Raw genomic sequence first — 17,500 nt, forward strand, 5'->3', positions numbered from 1 at the left:
CAGACACACACACACACACAGACACACACACACACACAGACACACACACACACACACACACAGACACACACAGCAGGTGATCTTCCAATGAAAACAGGTTCAAACTCACTTCCTGTCAGCTGTGACTTTTTGCCGTCTGATTTTTTTTACAGGAACATCACATTCACAGTCTGACCTGCTGCCGCTGCAGCAGTTGGAGTTCAGTGTCTTGCTCGAGGGCACTTCAGAGGAGGTAATGAGGGAGGGGCGAGTGCTGCTGCTTCACTTCCCCACAGAGATCGATCCCGTCGATCCGGGGATTGAACCAGCGACCCTCCAGTCACAAGCTTGCTTCTCTAAACTTTAGGCCTCCGCTGACCCAAACTGACTGGATATTTGAGTCCAGCTGTCAGCCAATCAGAACGCTGTTCCTCAGCCTTGTTATTGATTCTACGGTCTCTGAACTCTTGTGGATCAGAAGATGTTTTGATGACGGTGGTGGAGAGCGCTGTCTAACATCTCCCATAGGTGTTCAAAACACAAACCATTTATAGCATGAACCCAAGTCCACAAATAATGACTAGTTGGTGTCATGATTACAGTTCTGGCCAAGTTTTAAACAAACGTTTTAAACTTTTGAATCTGTGTTGAACTGGCAGGGAGGGAATTTCGGAGGACTGCGCCTTTAACTGAGGATGCAGGAAGTCAACAGAGTCTAATCCTGCAGGTTCCCTCAGATGGATCTCAGCGTACAGCAGTGAAGTCAGTTATGAAAGGGTTGAAAGCTAGATGGCGGAGACATTTCAGTGTAAGTGTGAGGAAATGAATGAATGAAATGCATCTTGGGAGTCGTAGTTAAAGTCTCTCCTTCAGTTTTGAAGCAGATATTTTTTAACACAGTTGTTCGTGTTTTCCTGTGATGAGAGTTTCATGTTGATCAGTCTGAAGGGGATTTTACTGCAGGAACCAGAAATATCTCCTCTCACTTCACAGCTCTACTGACTTGTTTGTGTTTGTGTTGTCATGGTGACGGCAGGATGAAACTGCAGATCTTTACAGGTTGGTTCAGTAACGTACCTGCGAACTCTATCGATGGCTTCTCGCTCCGCCTCCTGGCAGCGTTGAAGCTCCGCCTCCACGCTCTGCTTCTCCTTCGACAGCTGCTGCAGCTGGGCCTTCGGGGGCGGGGCCTGTGGGGGGGGCGGGGACTGCAGGGGACCCGCCGCTGCCGCCGCCGCAGAGCTGCAGTCAGCGGCGAGAGATGGAGGAGGAGTCAGGAGTCCCCAAGAGCTGAGAGAGAACACACACAAACTGATCAGCTGTGACATCATCATGGTGACATCACTGTGACATCATCACTGCGGCATGTTCAAAGCTTCTTGTTATCTGCATGTGTGTAAATGTTCTCAGACTGTATTTCAAAAATACATGAAAATGTCAATAAAATTACAAAATACATGTCTAATGTAAAATAACATGAAACATATAACTCATATTACACTTAATATGATCTTCAGTAGATTGATGCAATTCTAAACCTCATTACCTGTTTTACAACAACCTGATTAAACCTGATTATCTGTTTTATAGTCAGTATATTTTTATGGGGAATTTAATTTTTTATAGGTGGAAATATCTTATTTATGATTAAAAAGCCAAACCAAAAAAAAAAAGATTTTATTTATTTTTTATTTAAAGCTATGAACTGTATTTTAATATGGAAAATGACTGTTTTTTATGAGATGGTTATTTTGTTATTTTACATATTTTATTGGCGCCCAGCTGCTGGAATATTACAGTGTAAACATATTTGATAGACTGAAACAGATCCAAATGGTACAGATGCAGGTTGTTCATCATGTTCAATATCAAATATTAAATACAGATTAGATTAACCTCCAGATCTGCGGTTTGATCATGTGACTCCAGAACGACGGCGGTAATCAGCAGGACGACATCATCTGTCTGTGTTTTATAAAACCTTTAAACACGTCACTGTTAATCAATAATGATGTTTGATGATGCGACAGCGCTGCGGTTCAGGTCTGGTTAGGATGTTTGTTTGTTTATACTGTGGCTGTAATGAACTCTGCAGCCTGTAGGGGGCGCTAACAGCACTTTACACTGTGACTGTTGTGATGCTGCTGTTGCTGTTAGTGTCAGGTCTGAATTAGACACAAACCTTATATAGTTAGTATCATTACTTCTGATTCATTAATTCATAACATCTGTGAACATTCTGATGATCAATTAATTAGTCAATTCAGCTATCAGGCTCCTCTCCTGTGGAACCATCTTCCAGATTCAGTCCGGGGTGCAGACACCCTCTCTATGTTTAAGAGTAGGCTTAAAACTTTCCTTTTTGATAAAGCTTATAGTTAGGGCCGACCAGGCTCGCCTTGGATCAGCCCTTAGTTATGCTGCTATAGGCCTAGACTGCTGGGGGACTTCCCATGATGCACTGAGCTCCTCTCTCCTCCTCCTCCTCTCCATCTGTATGCATTCATGTAACATCAATGTCGTCACTAACTTTGCTTCTTCCCCGGAGTTTTTTGTGCTTTCTCATCTCACAGGAACCCCTGGGTTCTGGGCCGAACCTTCGCGGTCCTTCACAGTCCTGATGGCATCCTTCCCTGTCTGCTGCTGCTGTTGTTATTGTTATCGTTATGATTGTTGTTATTCTGCCCCCCCCTTTCCCTCTCTCTTTCTCTCTCTCAACCCAACCAGTCAAAGCAGATGGCCGCCCACCAAGAGCCGGGGTCTGCTTGAGGTTTCTACCCGTTAAAGGGGAGTTTTTCCTGCTGCTGCTCATGGGGGAATTGTTGGGTCTCTGTATATTAAAGAGTACGGTCTTGACCTGCTCTATGTGAAAAGTGCCTTGAGATGACTTCTGTTGTGATTTGGTGCTATATAAATAAAGATTGATTGAATTGATTGATTAATTAATGAGACAGTGTAATACAATCAAACTCTTTGATGAGGGTTCAGGCACATTTTGGTCGATATATTTTAAACCAACTTTCATCATCTGTGTTTACATTAAAAGTGTGTTCAACATGAATCTGATATGATTCAGTTGATTTATTAGAACGTGACGTCAGTCTGTGATTGTTTGTTATTTCTGTTCCTTTAACAAACGTTCGTCCTGATTCAATTAGACTCTGTGTTGTGTTGTTTTGACAGATTGAAAGTAAAGTGTCGTCTTCATCTGAATAAAGTTCAGCTTTAGCATCCGACCTACTGTCTGTTACTGCAAACCTTGATCTGAGACATCAGGTCAGGTCTGAATTAGACATGAACTTCATATAGTTTTATATGCTTTTCTAGCCTCAGTTCTTTGATTAATTCATTTATGAATTACATGAGATCAAAAACACAGAGGTGGCAAATTATAGCAGCTGTCAAACATTGATTCAATGGTTTCAATGTTTCATTGTTTTATTGAAGCTTCTCTGTTGGAGTAAAAATAAAGCGGCAAACACATCTTGAAGCTGAAGTACCTTAAAATGCCACCGACGACCGCTAGCTGATCCAACTGACTCCCATTCAAAAAGCCTCAACTTCTCACTGGAGAAATTCTGAATCATTCATTGTTGAGTCATTCTGGTCTCAATCTCTAAAGTCGAACTATTGTCACAATATTTAACTTTTTTAAGTTTGTTACTTGATTACGACAGCTGCCCTGTTAGCAGGAAAAGCAGCTTCAATGAAACCAATGAGTGACGTCACTACATCCACCTTTATATACAGACACACAGTTAGGAAGACATGATACTAATACAGCTTTAAACAACTGTGTCAACTTATTGTCCCATTAGTGAACAAGCTAAGCCAGCAAGCTAGTTATACTACTGTGAGTTTGTAAAGCTTTATTTTCCCTTTTCAATAACTTTTTATTGAGTGAAACGGAGAACAAAATGTGGGGAAGTAAAGAAGCTTTTTGAGAAGCCCTCATTGCCACTGGGAGTGGGGGCGGGGCTTCATGTTTAGCTCCACCCACCGCTGCGACAGTGTACAAACCGTCTCGAATCTGTGAGCTGCTGATGCTTCATGTGTTGCTGTCAGTTGATTAGATTAACATTATTTATTTAAACTTTTTTCACTGTTGTGTGTGTGTGTGTGATGTTAGCCAAGACCTGTGATTGGCTCGTAGTGTCTGTAGCTCCGCCTCCAGCCGGCGCCTGTCCTCCACAGCTGCGTCTCGCTCTCTCTGAAGCCTCAGCAGGTCCTCCTGATTGGATAAAACCATCACATGTCACCACTGGTAGTAAACTCATTGATAAGACACCAACAGTCGACCTGTGTGAACGATGATGATGATGAAAGATGATGAAGCACCTGATTGTCACTAGCTGTCAGTCCTGTCAATCACTACATTTTAAAACATTAAGTGCTACTTGTGATCGTGTTGTGAGTTCGTTTGAGCTCAGCTGCATCAGACTCATTATACACGTTAACTGAACCGCTTCATTTCATGTTTTTAATACTTTTAGTTTTTGTATGGACAGAGAACAGATGGGATCTGGGACAAAAACAGCACAATCAGTCAAAGAAAAACACATTTACAGTTCATAACACAGTTAAAGGGTTAAGACAGAAAAAGTATAGTAGGAAAATTATAGCAATCCCATTTTTCCCAGCGTTTATCCGCCTTCTCCTTTTGGAGTCGAAGGGTAAAAGTCATTTTCTCCACTGAGCAAAAAGAGGTGATTATGTTGATAAGAGGTGGTGGGAGGGTTCCTCTAGTTCTTCCAGCAGAAATCTCTCCAGAACAACCAGTCAGTGGAAGCAGACTGGGTTTCCTCTCATATCACTATGTTATTTTTTATTCATTGAGGAGAAGCCCTCATATTTTCTGCCTACGATGCCTTCAGTATGTTTTGAATGATAAGCGTCACTACATATCAGAGTCTCTTATTTCCTTTAGAAAGAGGTGGATCTCTGAGTACGGGTAAAAACTTCACTGCCATAAATCCACAAAATTATTAAGATTTCCATTTGTTATTATTTGGCAAAAGGAGGTGATGCCTCGCTTGGTCCATGATTCATTCCATTAATAAAGCCCTCCATGGTAAATGAGCTGTTTCTAACAGCTGAACTACTCTGCACTCTCGGCCTGGAACCATTTTAAATGGTCACATCTGATCTCGTCTCACAGCTCCTGTTTTATTGTGTTATTTGTGTAAATGAATGACGCGTTTTTCTGTGATGTTTATCTCTCGCTGCCATTTTGGCCTCGTCTCTCTTGTAAAGGAGATCATGAATCTCAAGAGGCTTTCTGGTTAAATAAAAATAAAATAAATACATGTGCGCAGGTCTCCATTGAAAGAGATTAAGATCTTGATCTCAGTTAGACTTCCTGATTAAATAAAGGATTAATTAACTAATTAACTAACATGAGTGTCAACACACTTCATAATGAGGGTTTGACTTTTATCAGCTCACCGAGACAACAGCACACTGAACATCCAGAGACTACAGTCTGACTGCTGCCAGGATTTTAACTGTTTTTACTGTGTAAACACTGAACACACCGCAAACCTGTCAAATTTACAGCTGCTACGGATGTTTGAAGAGTAAACAGGCATTTTATACAGTTTAAAACGTTACACAGGAAAAGTTACAGCTTTATTCCTGAAATAAGTCTACAATCAGTGATTTAACTCATTCTCTGATCATGCAGTAAATTTTACACATATTGTGTTGTATCATTGTTTATTCAAAGCTTTTGGAAAACGCTGGGAACCTGATCCTCTCATAGAACAATAAGTTCCTCATCTTTGGCCAATAAGTATGAAGAAATGGCTCTTTTGTTTGGATCTGCAGTTCAATCAACACATTCAAGGCCAAATTAAAAAATCTACTAAAGACCAATCAGCTGTGTCCATCCATGTCTCCATCTATGGTCGTCTCATTAGTGCAGGTCGTCTTGCTTTTAATGTGACAAGTTTACATTATTAATTTCTAATTGACATTGTGGGTGTATGTGATGTGCTGTTGTGTGTAGCTTTGTATTTTGTACTGTTTGTTGTTGTGCTGTTGTATGTTTTGATTGTTGGGGACTGTGGATGTAAATTAGCTTTGAGCTAACATCGGTGCAGTGCATCTTTCATGTTTAAAACTGCACACTGTCCCAATAAATAAATACAATAAAAAAAATAAATCTGTACATTTGTATGATTGGTGGAGAGAAATGGCAAACACATCACAACTGGAGAGATTTTATAGTGAAGACAGAGGTGGTGTAAGATAAGAACCTGTACTGGCATTTTTCAAGGTAAAAACTGATGTGTTGTGTTCAATGTAAAACACCTTGCTGTGTATATTCCTTTTTTTTTACTATGTATATAGACTTTTGTACTCTTTAACCCTTAGAGACCCACCATAGACCCATTTTTGTCTTCTTTAGGGGGGCAGCAGGTAAACAGTATCTGCCACATAGAAGTGGTAATTCATCATCTGAAAGCTGGGAGCCTGAACATAAATTTGAGATGCAGCTCAGCATTGTGTGTCAAGTTCTTCTAGTCATAAATCTGTAATAAACATTGTGTTTTGGTTACGTGCTTAGAACATTATGATGGAAGTATATGAAGTCTCATAAGTTGTTGCAGCAATTTTTGGGTTGATATCATTTGTTAAACAGATTTGGTGCCTAATTTAACCATTTTTGACCATTTTAAAATTGATAAAAATGGTCAAAAATGCCTCCAAAATACCACCAAGACCTTGAGGAACACAACAGAAAAATTCATGCTGTGATTTGGTATCAAAAACTTTTAACATTTGGAGATTTCTGTAAGAATGACATTTTCCAGCCAATGGATGGCGAGCACTTCTGTTCTGGAAACTGCTCAGAAACCTCCTTATTGTCAGTATAACCAGGAAAGCCAAACATCCTCTGAACGCCCTCGAGGTAACAATAGGTCATTTTATACAGTGAGGTCAAGTTTCATAAAATCTCACTGTAATGAAATGGTTGCTATGGTGACTGCAATCATCACACATGAATACAGTTGGACTCATTGAATCAACAAGAGTCTCAGTTTTCCAGTCAGACCCAATTTATACTGCAGCAAAAGACTGCATGGGATTAGAATAGAGTGGGCAACCATAGAACCCATTTTCAATCAGATATCTTAAGGTGAGAGGTCAAGGGACCCCTTTGAAAAAGTGCAATGCCAGTTTTAGCCCCTTTCCCAACAAGCTAGCATAACATGACATTGCCTGAGGTCATCTGGTTTCACATGATACCAGAATCTTCACTGCAGCTTTAAACGTGAGCCTCTAAAAGACTCGGCCGAGATCACAGACGCCACCACGGGTCTCTGAGGGTTAAAGAAAAACTGCTTTGTATTCAATTTAATTTATGACTGTGGTTCCTGTTATTATCATTAATGTGCTGTGTTTGTTTGTAGATATTTTTTTGGTTTGTCTGTATTCCCTCTATGCTCCCAAAAAATAATAAGCACATATATATTAAAAAAGAAATTTTAAAGCTGTTGATTTACTGAAGCAGCAGCTCATTAGTCAGTCAGTCTAAAATGAACGAGGTAGAAAGCACTGAACACCGAAGGGATGAAATAAAAGAATCAAAGAGGCGCAAAATATACACAACTCAACTCAAACAACGGAGAGAGAGAGAGAGATAGAATCACAGTTGTCATTTTAACCAAAGCTGAAAGTGAAGCTCAGTGTGGCTGAACATGAGAAGCTGCTCACTGAAGGTTTTCTACTCTGATCTCTGATGTTGACTCTGATCTGCAGTCAGATGCTGCTCTGCAGAGGAGAGCAGCTGCAACACCGAACACAGGACAGAAAAGATCCACATCTGATCTGATTTTATTTAAGCCCAGATACAGATTCTTAGGATTGGTCTGAACATTTCTAGCTGATACTGTCTTCACAGGTCATTGAAAACCAAGTCCACAGTCCCATTTTCAGCAGTGGCCCTTTGTTGCCTGTCATTCCCTGTCCCTCTCTCTCCCCTTGTTTCCTTTCATTTATCTACTGTCGACATCTAATAAACGCTTAAAATGACAAATAAATGTAACACAAACCAAAACACCACTGTTAGTCATTACAAAACAATCACATATGTAAAATTAATTATCAACATTGGCCCATTTTTCTCTCCATAATAATTGTTTTTTAGTAACATAACTAAGAAAAAGAGCATTTCCTGAAGACAATGTCTGTGATTGCTGTCAGCTGACTAGTTTGGTTTTGCATTGATGTTTTGCAGTAGTTTGGAATTATATGCATACGAAGTGGTCTCGAATTATGTGGTCCATCACAGTTCATTTGCATGTTGAAGTAAATATGTCTTGCTTCTGTAAATGATGCCTGTTATTAGCACACTGGAACTGGAAACAGTTCATTGGCTTAACGTATGTTACATGTCAAACTATGAGTTTTATAATCATGAAGGGGTGATAAGCATGTGGAGACTGAACGGAGTTTCCACTGCATTAAATGTATGAGCTTCATGACGGTCAGTGAAGCCCACACATACACTGGGAGTGGATGGGGCTTCATTAACCTCCATGTATTTTATAACTCATTAACCATAATTGTCATCAATATGAAAGTGTGCATGTTCGATCAGCATGTCATACTGAGCATTTTGAAATTTGAATGGAGTTGCTACTGTACACAGTGGCTGATTTATAAATACAATGAAAGTCTGTATTATTATTTAAACATTAATGAATCAAAAAGTATAAATGGTATCAATAATAAAAGTCAGAGCATAAATCTACAAAGAATTCCACACAGTTTGACATATGGAACGTCTTGGTCGCATAAAAAGTTTAGGAGATAGGTGACAAAAAATCTTTTTTTTTTTACAATAAGTCATTACATATGTACATTTATACAAATTTATGCAAGCAAAGAAATGTATGGAATTAAAATAATAACTAATTTTCCTGCGTAAAATGCATGTGAATGGTGATAGCTGAAATAAATTACAAAGCGTTGCTGTAAATAGTAAAGACTTGTTCAGCATCAACATCTGTGCAACTTTACAGAATTTGGTTACCATGACATATTACATTTATAAGACATGGCAGTTAATAAGTAGTATGGTGGTGTTTTACTAATGACCACAAGGTGGGGCTGTTGGTGCCATAATTCAGTATGTTGTGCAGATTCTCATGGAGAACTTGTGTACCAAGTTTAATTTTATTTAAGACAACAGAATTGCAGAAATATCATGTTATAATATTACAGTAGTGCCTGTGGGCAGAATTATATTAAATCTTACACACTTGTGCAGTGTGTCTGTATGTACAACATTCCCTAAACTGGTTGTAATCAATTTCAGTGTTGAAGAGTTATGGCCTGTTAGGTGCATCGGGCCACGCATTCAAAAGTTTCGTAACTAATTACAGACAAACGGTAAATGATACCAAAAAATAAACTCCTAAGTTCTGTTCAGGGTCGTCTAAATATGGTCTGTACCAAGTTCGGTGAAGATTAGATGCAATATGTTCCAATGAAAGCAAAAAATTTGTTCACAAAAAAATCCAAAATGAGGGAAAATTTTTCCGGTCAGAAATGGGCGTGGCCTATATCAGTCTACTCGGCATCATCCGAGGATCACACTGTGCAAATATTGTTTTGAAAGGCCTCATGGTTCATGAGTTTAGCCAAAATGTAAAACACATAATAATTGATCACATGGTGGCGCTGTTGGTCCCATGTTTTAATATGTGAAGCATTTCCACATGCGACACCTGTACATGAAGTATAATTATACTGCAGCACTTTTAGTTTTTGAGATATCAACTTTCAAACATTCCTCCCATAGACTTTCCATTATAAATTTAATTATTTTTGAAAATGATATAAAATCACTGGAATATGCTAGAAGGAATAAAAGTACCAGAGCAAATGTCTTCAAAGAGCTGAACCTTTTGATATTTGATAGGTTTCTGTGGCTGAAAGTATGGAGAAGTAGTTAGCGATCGAAAAACATACAGAGGAAAGAAAATAAATACAGATTTGAAGAACAGAAGTGTGACTGCTTGTCAGCATTCACACCAATAAGTATGCAAGAGAACATGAGTAATACAACATGTTATTTGTGAGAAGAAAACAGAAACAAAAGCTTTACAACATCTGGCCCTGGGTGAAACTAAACAAATGGACTCCTGTCTCCTCACCTGCTGACCTCTGATACTGCTGCAGGGATCGAACCTGCGGGCTGATAGTTACAGGACGATGTGCCTCACTGCTTCTCTGGTCAAACAGTGTGGAGGTGGACTCCAGCAGGGATTACAGACCTGATCATGGCCTCCTCCTCCTCCTCCTCCTCCTCTATGCTAATTAAAGCTCAATGTCTCCGAGTTTAAAGTGAGACATCAAAAGAGAAACCAAACCCTGAGAGTCAATATGTGTCTTCTCCAGCCGGGCCAGACGAGACGCTTCAAAAGAGCCGCACAACTTATTAATCAGAATAATTTCCAAATGAGATGATCAGTGAGCAGGAGTGACGCAGAGCTGACCTTTAACATGAGGAGTTAAGGTCAACCAAAGAGGGGGAGGAGGAGGAGGTGTCATTTAGGATGAGGAGGTGACAGAAGGGGAGAGGACTAAATGACCTTTAACATGAGGAGTTAAAGGAGCAGTTTGTAACAAACGAGCCCCCCACTCAGCTGACAGTCTATTGAAGTTGTGACAGACAGCAGCTATGAGTTCATTTACATCAGTTTCATCCACTTATTGAACATTACTACTATTATTACCACTAGCAGTACTGTTACTATCAGTACCTGTACTAATCCTACTGCTGCTATTACTAATATTACTACCTGACTACTGCTAGTACTAACAAAACTACTGCTACCAATCCTACTGCACTTACTGCTCACACTAACTTACTACTACTCGCATGAACTTACCACTAACTTACTACTACTACTCACACGAACTTACTACTACTACTCACACTAACTTACTGCTACTACTCACAGGAACTTACTACTACTACTCACAGGAACTTACTACTACTACTCACACGAACTTACTACTACTACTCACAGGAACTTACTACTACTACTCACACGAACTTACTACTACTACTCACACTAACTTACTACTACTACTCACACTAACTTACTACTACTACTCACACGAACTTACCACTACTACTCACACGAACTTACTACTGCTACTCACACGAACTTACTACTACCACTCACACTAACTTACTACTACTACTCACACGAACTTACTACTACTACTCACACTAACTTACTACTACTACTCACACAAACTTACCACTAACTTACCACTACCACTCACACTAACTTACTACTACTACTCACACGAACTTACTACTACTACTCACACTAACTTACTACTACTACTCACACGAACTTACTACTACTACTCACACTAACTTACTACTACTACTCACATGAACTTACTACTACTACTCACACGAACTTACCACTAACTTACCACTACCACTCACACTAACTTACTACTACTACTCACACTAACTTACAACTACTACTCGCACTAACTTACTACTACTACTCGCACTAACTTACTACTACTCACACGAACTTACCACTACTACTCGCACTGACTACTACTACTACTCACACTAACTTACTACTACTACTCACATGAACTTACCACTAACTTACTACTACTACTCACATGAACTTACCACTAACTTACTACTACTACTCGCACTAACTTACAACTACTACTCGCACTAACTTACTACTACTACTCACATGAACTTACCACTAACTTACTACTACTACTCGCACTAACTTACAACTACTACTCGCACTAACTTACTACTACTACTCGCACTAACTTACTACTACTCACACGAACTTACCACTACTACTCGCACTGACTACTACTACTACTCACACTAACTTACTACTACTACTCACATGAACTTACCACTAACTTACTACTGCCACTCACACGAACTTACTACCACTACTCACACGAACTTACTACTACTACTCACACTAACTTACTACTACTACTCACACGAACTTACTACTACTACTCACACGAACTTACTACTACTACTCACACTAACTTACTACTACTACTCACACGAACTTACTACTACTACTCACACGAACTTACCACTAACTTACCACTACCACTCACACTAACTTACTACTACTACTCACACGAACTTACTACTACTACTCACACTAACTTACTACTACTACTCACACTAACTTACTACTACTACTCACACAAACTTACCACTAACTTACCACTACCACTCACACTAACTTACTACTACTACTCACACGAACTTACTACTACTACTCACACTAACTTACTACTACTACTCACACAAACTTACTACTACTACTTGCACTAACTTACTACTACTACTACTCACACGAACTTACTACTACTACTCACACGAACTTACCACTACCACTCACACTAACTTACTACTACTACTCACACTAACTTACTACTACTACTCACAGGAACTTACTACTACTACTCACACGAACTTACTACTACTCACACGAACTTACTACTACTACTCACACTAACTTACTACTACTACTCACACGAACTTACTACTACTACTCACACTAACTTACCACTGACTTACCACTACCACTCACACTAACTTACTAACTTACTAACTTACTACTACTACTCACACGAACTTACTACTACTACTCACACTAACTTACTACTACTACTCACAGGAACTTACTACTACTACTCACACTAACTTACTACTACTACTCACACGAACTTACTACTACTACTCACACTAACTTACTACTACTACTCACACGAACTTACTACTACTACTCACACGAACTTACCACTAACTTACCACTACCACTCACACTAACTTACTACTACTACTCACACGAACTTACTACTACTACTCACACTAACTTACTACTACTACTCACACAAACTTACCTCTAACTTACCACTACCACTTGCACTAACTTACTACTACTACGCACACGAACTTACTACTACTACTCACACTAACTTACTACTACTACTCACACAAACTTACTACTACTACTTGCACTAACTTACTACTACTACTACTCACACTAACTTACTACTACTACTCACACAAACTTACCACTAACTTACTACTACTACTCACACGAACTTACTACTACTACTCACACGAACTTACCACTAACTTACTACTACTACTCACACTAACTTACTACTACTACTCACACAAACTTACCACTAACTTACCACTACCACTCACACTAACTTACTACTACTACTCACACTAACTTACTACTACTCACACGAACTTACCACTACCACTCACACTAACTTACTACTACTACTCGCACTAACTTACAACTACTACTCGCACTAACTTACTACTGCTACTCGCACTAACTTACTACTACTACTCGCACTAACTTACCACTACTACTCGCACAAACTTACCACTACTACTCACACTAACTTACTACTACTCGCACTAACTTACCTCAACTACTCGCACTAACTTACCACTACTACTCGCACTAACTTACCACTACTACTCGCACAAACTTACCTCAACTACTCGCACTAACTTACTACTACTACTCACACTAACTTACTACTGTTACTCACACTAACTTACTACTACTACTCACACTAACTTACTACTGCTACTCGCACTAACTTACTACTGTTACTCACACTAACTTACTACTGCTACTCACACTACCTTACTACTGCTACTCGCACTAACTTACTACTGTTACTCACACTAACTTACTACTAATACTCACACTAACTTACTACTGCTACTCACACTAACTTACTACTGCTACTCGCACTAACTTACTACTGTTACTCACACTAACTTACTACTGCTACTCACACTAACTTACTACTGCTACTCGCACTAACTTACTACTGTTACTCACACTAACTTACTACTACTACTCACACTAACTTACTACTGCTACTCACACTAACTTACCACTACTACTCGCACTAACTTACTACTGCTACTCACACTAACTTACTACTACTACTCAAACTTACTACTACTACTCACACTAACTTACTACTACTACTCACACTAACTTACTACTGCTACTCACACTAACTTACCACTACTACTCGCACTAACTTACTACTGCTACTCAAACTTACTACTACTACTCACACTAACTTACCACTACTACTCAAACTTACTACTACTACTCACACTAACTTACTACTGCTACTCACACTAACTTACTACTGCTACTCGCACTAACTTACTACTGCTACTCACACTAACTTACCACTACTACTCAAACTTACTACTACTACTCACACTAACTTACTACTGCTACTCACACTAACTTACTACTGCTACTCACACTAACTTACTACTGCTACTCAAACTTACTACTGCTACTCACACTAACTTACTACTGCTACTCACACTAACTTACTACTGCTACTCAAACTTACTACTACTACTCACACTAACTTACCACTACTACTCAAACTTACTACTGCTACTCACACTAACTTACCACTACTACTCAAACTTACTACTGCTACTCACACTAACTTACTACTGCTACTCACACTAACTTACTACTGCTACTCACACTAACTTACTACTGCTACTCAAACTTACTACTACTACTCACACTAACTTACCACTACTACTCAAACTTACTACTACTACTCACACTAACTTACTACTGCTACTCACACTAACTTACTACTGCTACTCGCACTAACTTACTACTGCTACTCACACTAACTTACTACTGCTACTCACACTAACTTACTACTGCTACTCGCACTAACTTACTACTGCTACTCACACTAACTTACTACTGCTACTCACACTAACTTACTACTGCTACTCACACTAACTTACTACTGCTACTCGCACTAACTTACTACTGATACTCACACTAACTTACTACTACTACTCACACTAACTTACTACTGCTACTCACACTAACTTACTACTGCTACTCACACTAACTTACTACTACTACTCGCACTAACTTACTACTGATACTCACACTAACTTACTACTACTACTCACACTAACTTACCACTACCACTTGCACTAACTTACTACTGCTACTCACACTAACTTACTACTACTACTCACACTAACTTACCACTACTACTCAAACTTACTACTACTACTCACACTAACTTACTATGTGTGACTACTTCTACTTTACTACTATAACTACTACAAACATAAGTTGCCCAAACTGCTACAAAGATGACTGTTACTGCTGTTAAATCACTGACACTTCAACTCTGATTCAACTCCATCTACTGTTTGCACTCCCACTTTCGATGTTAACAGCACTCCAACTTCTTCCATTAATCCTGTTTGAGCTGCCACTCCAAGTCCTTTCAGTGCTTCAACTTCACCACCTTCTTCTTTAGCTGCTGCTGCCTCACAAAGACTCAGCATGTTGAGATATTTAAACTGATTTAAATGTTTCAGTAGAGAGAATATGAACGTTCTCTACAGAAGATTTGGACTTTTCTAGTTTGTAAAACAGAGGTTTACAGTTTGTGAACCCTTTAGAATTTGCTCTATTTCTGCATAAATATGACTTAAAACGTAGTCAGATTTCCATGCAAGTCCTAAAACTAGATAAAGACACATCAGTTAAACAAATGAGACAAAAACCTTACACTTGTTTGTTTATTTATTGAGGAAAATGATCGAATGTTAAATATTTGTATGTGGATCTGGGATTATCAGTTCATTTGAAAGGCTAATTAGAGTTGTGCGTTTCAATCAATGGGATGACAATCAAGTGTCTGGGAGGCCCTGCCTTATTTAAAGAAGAGAAATCTGGGTCTTCACCATCAAAGTCTGAGCTTCATAACACGCTTGTGGAAGTGTGTCATGGCTCAAACAAAGGAGATTTCTGACGACCTTAGAAGAAGAGTTGTTGATGCTCACCAGGCTGGAAAAGGTTACAAAACCATTTCTAAAGAGTTTGGACTCCACCAGTCAACTGTCAGACAGATCATGTACAAATTGAAGACGTCCAACACCACTGTTACCCTCCCCAGGAGTGGTCGAACAACAAAAATCACACAAGAGCAGGTGTGTAATAGTCCAGGAGGCCACAACAGACCCCAGGGTAACATCTAGGAAACTAAAGGTCTCTCTTGCAGTGGCTACAGTCCATGTTAATGAGTCCACCATCAGGAGAACATTGAACATCAATGGTGTTCATGGCAGAGTTATAAGGAAAAACCCACTACTCTCCAAACAGAACATTTCTGCTGTCTACAGTTCGTTCAGGACCATGTGGAGCCAGAAGGTGATTAGAACAATGTTCTCTGAATGGATGAGACCAAAATTGAACTTTTCGGCTTGAATGAGAAGCTTTATGTTTGGCGATGAGCAAACACTGCATTCCAGCGTAAGAACCTGAACCCATCTGTGAAACATGGTGGTGGTGGTATCATGGTTTGGGCTGCTTTGCTGCCTCTGAACCAGGACAGCTTGTAATCATTGATGGAGCTTTGAGTTCTGAGTCGTACCAGCAGATTCTACAGGAAAATGTCAAGATATCCGTCTGTGAACTGAAACTCATCAGAAAGTGAGTCATGCAGTAAGACAACGACCCTAAACAACAAGTCGTTCTACCAAAGAACGGTTAGAGCAGAAGAAAGATCATGTTTTGGAACGGCCGAGTCAAAGTTCTGACCTTAATCATGTAGAAATGCAGTTGAAGGACCTGAAGCAGGCAGTTAATTCAAAGACGCCCACCAACGTCCCTGAGTTGAGACTGTTCTGTGAGGAGGAACAGGCTTAAGTTCCACCAAGCCAATATTCAGAGCTGATAAACAGTTACTGGAAACGTTTGGTTGAAGTTATTGCTGCAACAGTTACTGAAAGCAAGGGTTCACATACTTTTGCCTCACACAAATATGTAAAATTGGATAATTTTCCTCAACAAATAAATGAACAAGTTTAATGTTTTTGTCTCTTTTGTTTAATCAGGTTCCCTTTATCTAGTTTTAGGACTTTAGCATTAAAAATCTGATCATGTTTTAGGTCATATTTATGCAGAAACAGAGAAAATTCTTAAGGGTTCACAAACTTTAAAGCAGCACTGTATATCAAACAATCAATCAATTAATGAATCAACCCCAAGCTCTGGTAGAAAGCTCTGGTTCAGAGGCTTAAAGGTCTGGTAGAAAGCTCTGGTTTAATAATAGAAAGCTCAAGTTCAGAGGTTTTAAAAGTCTGGTGGGAGCTTGTGCTGCTTGTGTTGCTTGTGCTGTTCGGCGTCTCACTGGCGGTTTGGCGGTGAATTTAATGGCAGCTGTCGGTGTTTCTGGTGGAAATTAAAAAGCTCTGCAGGCTCTAATCCCCCCGCAGCCCTCGAGTCTAATTAACAGACTTCAGGAAGCAGAAAGAAGACGGAGCGCTACATTAATAACAACATTTAATATATTTCAGCAGAAGGAAACAGACGCAGACGGAGAGGATGACGAGCCAAACACTGATTCTACTGATTCTACTAAGATC

The 17,500-nt window shown here is 39.4% G+C and overlaps 1 protein-coding gene across 4 annotated transcripts in view; it reads right to left on the reverse strand.

Annotated features, from left to right (window-relative positions):
* Nucleotides 1–17,500, reverse strand: part of mipol1 (mirror-image polydactyly 1) — an 86,735-nt gene that overhangs the window by 6,917 nt on the left and 62,318 nt on the right. For all 4 annotated transcript variants that reach the window (XM_044375413.1, XM_044375411.1, XM_044375412.1 and 1 more), the window contains exons 12-13: nt 4,116–4,210; nt 1,057–1,269 (exon numbers count right to left, since the gene is read on the reverse strand). In XM_044375413.1, coding sequence (XP_044231348.1) covers nt 1,057–1,269; nt 4,116–4,210 — 308 coding nt within the window. The remainder of the gene's footprint in view (nt 1–1,056; nt 1,270–4,115; nt 4,211–17,500) is intronic.

Source organism: Thunnus albacares, chromosome 15 (assembly GCF_914725855.1).
Source record: "Thunnus albacares chromosome 15, fThuAlb1.1, whole genome shotgun sequence".
NCBI lineage: Eukaryota > Metazoa > Chordata > Actinopteri > Scombriformes > Scombridae > Thunnus > Thunnus albacares.